The sequence below is a fragment of the Eucalyptus grandis genome, chromosome 7 (genome assembly GCF_016545825.1).
Source record: "Eucalyptus grandis isolate ANBG69807.140 chromosome 7, ASM1654582v1, whole genome shotgun sequence".
Classification (NCBI taxonomy): domain Eukaryota; kingdom Viridiplantae; phylum Streptophyta; class Magnoliopsida; order Myrtales; family Myrtaceae; genus Eucalyptus; species Eucalyptus grandis.
Window position 1 is genome coordinate 46,324,817 of NC_052618.1, and position 9,467 is coordinate 46,334,283.

The 9,467-nt window shown below is 39.0% G+C and overlaps 1 protein-coding gene across 1 annotated transcript; it reads right to left on the bottom strand.

The window, feature by feature from the left end:
• Nucleotides 1–3,176: 3,176 nt before the first annotated feature.
• LOC120295442 (putative PAP-specific phosphatase, mitochondrial) lies at nucleotides 3,177–9,241 on the bottom strand. Its single transcript, XM_039316611.1, is given in 11 exon segments — nucleotides 3,177–3,462; nucleotides 3,548–3,674; nucleotides 3,864–4,032; nucleotides 5,047–5,097; nucleotides 5,192–5,270; nucleotides 6,530–6,888; nucleotides 7,679–7,738; nucleotides 8,127–8,338; nucleotides 8,674–8,776; nucleotides 8,895–9,026; nucleotides 9,028–9,241. Coding segments are annotated over 9 exon segments (1,224 nt in total). The 5' UTR covers nucleotides 9,103–9,241; the 3' UTR covers nucleotides 3,177–3,462; nucleotides 3,548–3,674; nucleotides 3,864–3,879.
• Nucleotides 9,242–9,467: the final 226 nt, after the last annotated feature.

Consider the following 9,467-nt stretch of genomic DNA (forward strand, 5'->3'; position numbering starts at 1 on the left):
ATGGCCAGCAATCAGCATTATTGTCCCTATCAAAGCCTGCCACGTCCAATTCATGTGACGTTACGTATAATAAATAAAAAACTTGTGTTTCCCTAAAGAACAGGAATCGACTTTTTCCTGCCTTGTCGACGTGAAAAGTCTGCGGTTGTTGTTATCTACAATTAACAAGATTACTTGGGAGGGACTCCTGCGTTTATTCAGCCTGCATTTGTGTATCGCATGCAGATTTTTAATTTTATTGATGACGATTCGTTAAAACATATGTTGTGATAGTATCATAGTGTAATAGGTCCGAAAACATCTGGCAACTTCCATGTCCGGGACACTTGTCGATCATGTGGGCGTTTTCCATGGTAGAGCTCGCGAGGAGATAATACACTTGCCTACGTCTGAATGCTTGTCCTGAGATGGCCCAAGTTCCGTGGCTCAGGATCTACTGGACGAACTTGAATTTCCAAGACGAGGCTGTTTCTAAGAGCCATTTATGCTGAATTTCCATGATGGGTATATCTCAGAGGAGTTGTTTGTCACATGTAATTCACATTAGCAATTTAACAAGAACATTGAACGGAAATTACTAGAGTTATTTTCCTTACCAAAAAAAAATTACTAGAGTTATTTTGAGAGGGGCATATTGATTTAAGATTTTAAGTATGTTACAGGCATATTAATTTAGAATCTTTTGTGGTATTATTCTCGATCCTTTGTTACCTTTTTCCTTTCTTGGATAAGGATTTGCTGAAGCATATGTCACGATGGCATCATAGTAGTAGGCTTGAAAACATCTAGCAACTTCCATGTCCTGACACTTGTCAGTCATGTGGGCTTATCAATGTTGGTGATTTCATTAATTAAGTAGCACAAATCGAGAAGCAATTTAATTGTAAATTCATAAAATGATAGACAATGCATATATAACAGGTGTCGCACATGCAAGACACGTAAATACATTTTTTACAACAATATTTAAGTTATTCTTCCATTGTTTTTACGTAGGAGTAATCTGGGAGTGGGACGTACATTGAAAATTGCCAGGCTGTGACAACGTTGAAACCCATACATATCCAAACAAATCAGAACATACTTTGTTTCTGGCTTCGCTGTGTCAAATAATTGTTCATGTGAAACCCTAGTCATAGGATCAAACCACCAATGAAAAGTATGTATGGGGTCAAACGTTATATTATGTAATCACCAAAGATTCCTATTTGATGTACTCTTGGCTATAATGATCATACTTAGGCAACATATGTAGCATGTGATTGTCTGTCACTTTCTAGGTGTTGCGTCCAAGGTTTTGCTACAGGCAGGGTTACTTTACAAGTTTATACATGTCACTAATTTACACACTAAGTTAGTAGTCCAAACTCCAAAGTAACTATCTATCTTTCAAGACTTGGAATCCTAATCGAGCCAATAACATTTGGAACCACTTCAGAAGAAAGATTTGTAATTTCTGGATATGCATTTGAAAAATGGTGCATACTATCCAGGCGAACACATTGCGAGGGGATTGTTAAATTTCTTGTTGCTTGTGGTGAGGGCCAAGTTTTGGATTGATATCATATCACCACGTGTTTGGCTGATTGTTGGTAGTGGGTCTTGCATCAGATTGAGGTTTGGTTGCGGCCAGTTATTTTCAAATTGCACCATTTCAAAGTAGTTTGTTTGCATGTCAAATAATTGAATCTCCAGGATTTGTATTATTGTACTAGGTGTCTACATATCGTTAAGCTTGTATATATATGATTATCATTAGCAAGGTACTTACTATACATGTCGTGTGATTAAAGATGCTTATGAAGAGTAGTTTTAAAGTAATTTTTTCAACGAAGGTATGTGCTTGATATGATGTTTCTGGGGAAAACTCTATTACGATCTAAAAAAGAGACATGGCCGCAATCTTTGGCCTCTGTCTTCATGCCAGATGTCATGGGGAAGGCTCCCACGATTTTTTTATCATTAATCACTCAACCCAAGAGCCAATCATGCTCGCTAAATATGGCAAATTGCTTCTTAAATCAAGAAAGCTGCAAACGTCTAGTGCTCAGTGCCCAATGAAGCAGTTACCTGTCCAAAATCTAGGGTTTCGCTTGCGCATTGGTTTGCCCAAAAGAAGGTGCATACGTGTTAGAGTTGACCAATCGATGTGCACGCATTTGGCGATGGATTATCTTTTTATGGTTTTGTCATCTTGCGCTGCTCTCCATTGCTTCCAACCAACGTTGAAAAGCATTTCATGTGGCTGTTCTTCGATGTCTCGGTCCCATTCGCTCAGCAAATCCTACCCAATTTGGTGACTAGGGGCAAGATCTGATATGCCCAAATGGGTAAGCGTGGATGGTGATTCATGTTCGTATTATATAAAAATATCCATGCACTCATGCAAGTATTTTAAGATGTATTTATACGTATAGAAGTCTGAGTGTGCATGGAGCAAGCCCACGTATGGTGTCCGATCGTCAAAGTATAGTGCGTTCTATAATGATATTTTGCATCAGTACATAAACAAAAACCTTTGATGATGTAGAATACCCAGAAAAGAAGGGCTCTTTGGTAAGATATTTATATATAAATTAATGCAAAGGAAAGCTCTCTGGGAAGCTTCTATTCCCTTCTGAGAAATTTGTCCTTTTGTTTAGGTGGTGTAGCTTCTCAGCCACATGACGAAAGTGCATTGACTAACAGACAGAATAGACTAGTTATTTTCTTCTGCAATATCTGTCCAGAGCATTAGCAATATCTAATTCGATGAAAGCAAGACGGGTTTTGGACGATAAGCCTCGAAGCTAACCCATCCCGGTTGTCAGAAGGCCTGACTTGTTCCTTAATTTGGGTTAATCCAAATTTTCCAAACCGCTGAAAAATGTTCGACGGGAGAATTGGTTTTGACCCAGATGCAAATACGTTGATCTGCTCAACTTCAGTCGTGGGTAACGTTAAACTGATTTAGTTGCCGTTGATTGTGGGGTTTAGCAAAACAACATTATTTGAAAAAATAAATATTGTTGTTCATGGTTGGGGGAAACAGATGGCGAAAGTACAGCAAAGACAATCGCTCTTCTTACTTCAAACATTCATGTAGCCTCAAGTAGATGACTTGATGATGGTCACATTCGAGGCAAAAACCATTAGAGTTATTGTAGAATGTAGGGTGAAAATTCAAAAGGAGAATGATTATTATGCAAAAGATTTCTGGTACAACAGAGTTTTAGAACAGAGAAATTACTTCAGAGTTTCTATTGCTCTACATGATTTTCACTAAAGTACAGATAATCGATTTGTTCATGAACTCTACTTATTCTAATTTTATCTACCTTGCATGCTCAATGTGTGACCGCGACCAAAGTTTGATCAACACATTTTGCAATCAATGCATACAAGTGTGACTTCTCGAGTTATCGAACCATTAGTTCTTTGAACTTCCTTAAAAGCCTTGGTGCAATCTTTTCTGCAGACATTCTGGACAACAAAATAGATCAGTTGCCATGAGAAAGGGATGACACTGAATTTACAAGGCTGAACTCTGCAAGCAACTGACACTCACCGGAAGATTTTACCAAAGATAAGAACTTCAAAAGAGCAGTAGCTTGGAGCTTCAATACCAACTTTCAACAAGTAGCGTACGTACTACATTCAATAGAACAAATGCCTAATGGTTTTTACTTGCTTTTCTGCATAGTACGAAACAGAAGAAAATGTCACTTGATGCGAGCAATTACTACTAATTAATTCTACTCTTACTGGAGGAGATAATCACTGAACTGGAATACCGAATTGATTTAAAACACTCTTTGGCTACCATCATATGCAGGATAACCCATCACAAATTTGCAATTATGAGAGAGAGAGAGTAGACGCACCAAAATCTTTAGCATCCTATAAAATAGATGTGGAACCAGAAGAAGTCATGTCCAAAATCTTGTTGTGCAATTTTCCATTAGACACAATAACACCACTTTTAGGAAATACGATTCTCCGTTCAGTGGCATCTGCTGCCAGATCAATTTGACTTCCTTCCCAGTCAGTCACCTAATTGATGGTGGTTAGTTAGTCAGGTAAAACATAAACCTGAACTTTTAGGAATACACTAGAAAAGATGACGTTTTCAAGATACAAGCATATCCGAACTGGATTTTCTCATAAAGTTGAAAAGGTGTCATTCCTTAGTAAGGCAAGTCGATTATCAGAGCTAACATAACAGATAGCATGAGGGAAAAGCTAGCAAAATCAAAACAAAATTTGAGAGGCGGGAAGAATTTGAAAGTGCATTGTGTTCCTTGGTTTTCTACGATAGAGTTCTTTAACCAACTTCAAAATGTACAGGGAAAAAGATGCGTGGCACATTACAAACATTGCAGATCTAGAAGCTGTTCAAATCATGCAGAAGAAATTCGTAAATGAAATCCTGATTCAACCAAAAAAAAGTAGCTTCCATTGGTAGGAATATATTAGAAAGTACAACCCCCAAACTTGAACTATTAGATGAAAAAGACTACCTATAAAGCCATGGTAAACCTGGTATTCAAGTGATGTAGGACATTAGCACCCCATCTTACGAGTAAATTTGAATTAAACCATATAAAGAACACAAATCAAGCTGAAAAACATGAACAAGAATCTATCTGAGAAATGAATAATTATGTCAGGCAATGAGAAACATGACTTTCATACAATGTTATAGAATCCCGAAAACTTAAGCTGCTAGTTGGATTGGTCGAGGAAGGACCAAATGTATAAAGGCCCATTATGAAACTGATTTGGGACATGCTTTAACATCAATTGTAATAGATTCTTCGTATTATTACCCTTTGTCTATTGTGCATGCATAATTCAGATTGTTGTCATTCTTCTTCTCACATTTTTCTGGAGGTAGTAACTAGGGAAAGAGCCTAAAAACACCAGCTGATCTCATTCTAAATAGTTAAAAGCAAACCAACAAACTGCATTCAATAATGAGAGAAGTCCTGAAATATGAGAATGATGCAGAAGGAAACTCAAACTTCGCAGCTGAAGGAGAAATTCTACAGTCACGTGTATATGTACCTTTCCTCCGGCTTCATGCACGCATATCATGCCAACAGCATGGTCCCAAGCCTAATGACATTTAAATAAAAAAATTTAGGCATGTTCCCTTAATTTTTCCCCAGCCTGGATACCGAGAAATTTGAAGGAGAAACTCAGATAATACCTTGATTGAGGTTTGTGTTCTTGCTCGAAGAATGAAAACGGATGCCCGTCCTGAAGCAACCATCATATACTTGCATAAACTGTGAGAAACCAAAAAGGAAAATACTGTCAAATCTACTGCAAGGAGTCAAGGGATCATAGAATGCTGATAATGTATACTGATACACAAAGAAGAGAAAATTGTGACAAGAGAGAGAGAGAGAGAGAGAGAGAGAGAGAATGGCCTCTTTGTGCAAGGAAGTCAGTGCAAAGGCTCTTGCAGGAAAAAGCTGAATAAGTATCTCCCTTACCATGATGTGACAGTAAATGCATGAAACAAACTGGCAGAAGTGGCTTATCTCCAAATTGAAGGAATGTAGGAAACTCATTGCCTTATGAGATAATCCCCGTGAACTATCTGTATTCAATCATGTATGCAATTTTGAATGTGTTTGCTCATCAAAATGATGGATCTAATAGCCAGAGGAAACAACACAGTAAATGCGAAAAGGAATTTTCATTTAAGAACAAAAATTTGATATCTCTCAAATAAATAATGATGAAGAAGAACAAAGAGTTAATTGAGGTATACACTCTCTTGCCATGAGTTAGTTGTGATTTGCTCCTGAAGAAATGTTGCACTTTACCACCTCGCATGTAAAAATCATTGTAATTTCATATGGTCATCTGACTTATTTTTTCTTTTATTCCAAGATTAGATAATTGAAAGAAACAGAGGGCACTATTTCTTTAAACAGTATTCACATTTGACATAAGAACTTAATCACGAGATAAATGATAATTTAATCTTAGTACTGTTTTTTATTGGTTAGAAGTAAGATGTTAATCAATTTAATTCAGCTGAGAAGTACAGTAAAACACACTAAGAAAAGATTGTGATTGCAAATAATAGTGATGGGAGATATCACCACATAACGAGTCATCAGGTGACAAACGAAGTTAATAATGATGGGTTCATTTGAAAGATGTGCAGCATGCCAATTGGTAGATATGACTTGTTAAAATAAAATTTTTAATGACATTGGGTATCACATAATTTGTGAACATAATTCATGTTGCAATGGTTGCAGTATTAAGGGCCTTTGATCCTTCTATCCAAGCCAAATAAATGTTATACAGAGAAAAAATTGATTGGATAAGATTTCCATAGGATTTGCTGGGAATTGCAAGCAAAACAATTGTCGGTAGAACAGTAGATCGCTGCATTTTCAGAATTTCAGGGACGGCAAAGAACAAGATTGAAAACTTGAGGGAAGCTTTTGCACTGACCCCCAGAGGTAGATTCATAAAACAAAGTAATCCAGACAAAAAGATATTGACTAGGACAAGGTTGACTAACCTTCCACAACATGTTGGCAGTAAAACAACTTCCCCTTCTCCAGGAGTATCGGTTTCCATTGTCGCTTTGAATGAAGTAGACAGGGGAAATTTCTCCCATGTTTGACTCTCTGGAATGCAAAAACGTGCTTCATGAACTGCAGAGAACCCATCAACAAAGCACCTGGTCCAATAGGCATCCTTTGCACTTGTGTTACTGAGCAGTGGTGGTAACCTTTTGGTCCATGTTCCACAGCCAATGTGAGACACCATGATGATCCCAGGTCTCGAATTGGTTACATTGGATAGATCTTGCTGCCAATTAGGGCATCCCATTGCACCTAATATAACTTCTCCACCAACTACAAGTGCCAATCCTACCTGGAAATTTATTTGTCCATTCAGCCAAGAAAAGAACGCTAAAAACTTACCTAGAGTTTAAGAGTCATATTTCCATGTAATAATACAAGCAACAAAGCATATTCCAATAAACTGCTTCCCAATATAAAACAAATATAACCTGTGGACTAGACTGTTTTATATGGATATATAGGGGTCTATCAGCATCTACAATGTAATGTAAGGATTCTTTCACAGGAGAGGTCAAAGAAAGGAAGCCCGAGGCACCAAGTGTCTCATGTGTCATGCAGCAAGTGATATTAAGTGAGATAATAGGACTTTGGCCAGTAAAGTATCTTTCACTAAAAGAGGGTAACTAAAACTTAAATTATACATTACTGCTACCATCATCTAGAAGAGCGACCATGATCACCTGCTCATGGGCTAAGACAGGTATGTTATATGATGTTCAGGGCATGAACTGATTGGTGTAATAAGGCAATAGAGGATTAGTATCATGAACCTAAACCATGAGAGGGACACTACAAACAAAATAGTATCAGGTGTCTTTGTGGATACATCAGACATTGCAACCGACTTAAACAGAAGTTCCTCCCACATCCTTTCTCAACCAGCTCGAATTCAGACTTCATCTTTTGTATATATAGAAGCCAACTGCACTAAAAAATTTGTTATTCAACTAACCTTTCAATGCTCAACATACCAGCATACAGTTTGAAAGTAACTCAACAATTTCATTCTAAGCAGTCATCAATCTGGAGCTATTCCCCATTAAATAAAACAACCAAAACCACCAGAAAGAGTTACATACCACATACAAGGACTCACTTCCTTTGAGAAATCCTCGTGTCCCATCTATTGGATCCAGAACCTGCAGCGATCATTGTAACTTTAAGCTCTACTATGGAAGAGAATCTCACAGACCATTTTACACTACATACCCCGCTATTAAAGTCGAACAATTTTTAGTGTAATAAATGAGGATAGATATGCAACTTATCAACTTCAGAAGCAAAACCGTTTGAGAGGCATGTCTATTCTCTTTTTATTTTACCAAGCCATGGACTAGGAAGAAGGTTTTTTATGCCCTATATAATCATTTTCTAACCCTTCAGTGTGATGTTGGATTTCTACAGTTAACTGTACAATCTCAGAGGATGCACAATTTAACATCAAGTAGAAGTTCTGTTCTTCGTGGCACATATTCACGCCAAAATTTAGCTTAGACCATTTAAATTATAGCCAATTCATCTACGTACCCAATATGAGGCTGGCTGTGCTCCAATAGAGAATTCGTTCTTTCCTCCTCGGTCAATAGCCTCTAAAACAGCATCCTTTGTGAGAGGATGATCTTCAGAGCTCACTTTGTTGGTAACAGCATCCACCACATAATCCTCCAGATCAGTGGAACGTATGGAAGCAGAGTCCTCTTCTGCCACTAAAGGAATGGAAGGAAACAAGTTTCCCAGCTCTGGCGAAACATGCAAAAAATACCAAGAAGCAATATCAACTCCCAACAATAGCAGTTTACAATTAAAGGTTGATCTAACCACATTTTTCAAGTAATTGCACGCCGTGCCAGAGATGTCGAATAGAATATTTGGTTGATTTCATCTTCTCCATCGACACGCCTTAACATCCCCCCGAGCTCATTTCACACGCTGATCGAATGACCAAAATCTAATCGAAGCCTAAAATGCTCGGAAACCGTGCCTCCAATGAGCAATTACAAGCTACCAACTTCACGAATCGAGCAACAACGAAAGGAAACATGAAATTTCCATCCAATCATGAAAAGGGTTCTACCCAAACTGACAAGAGCTTGCACGCCGAAGTCCGCGACCGTGACGGGGGTCCGGTCAGTCTTCTCGAGAATCCGGCCGTCGCTCGAAAGCAAGGCTTTCTTCACCTGATGATAAACACACAACTATCAATACACAAGCAAAGAAATCTTTCCTAACAAGCATTTACCCAAGAAGAAGAAGAAGAAGAAGAAGAAGAAGAAGAAGAAGCAAGAATTCTTTTACGTCGACGCAGAGGCGGCAAGCTCGCTCCACGACGTCGACGGCGGCCTCGAGCTCCCGGTGGTACCTGGCGCCGTCGGCCGGGAAGGGGAGGCTCGAGCTGAGGCACCTGAAGGGGAGCGACCGCCGGCGGATGTGAGGAGGGGGAGCGAGGCGGGAGGTTGAACCGGGCCGCGGAGACGCGGGAGGCCGAGTGGAGGAGGACGGCCATGGCGGCGAGGGAGGGCGGCGCCGGCGGGTAGTTCAGATTCCGTCGACGGCGGAGCTCGGAGGAGCTCGGGTGGTTCGGATTCTGTCGACGGCGGCGGACGGTCCGGTTCAGGACGGCGCAAGGGTAAACTGCGGGTTGATTTATTTTATTCCTCTTTTCTTTTTTGTTTTTCACCAAGTCGGAATTGATTTTTTCGTCAAGAAAATTCGATCGTAAAGTTAAAATGAAAAAGGAGGGTGCTTTTGTTTGGGGAAAATATTTTTCGGAAATTAGTTTTTCAAAATTTCATCTATTTGGTTTGGCGAAAATGATTGGTCAACTCAAAACACTTTCTAATCAATGATGATACTCATCATGCATCTAGG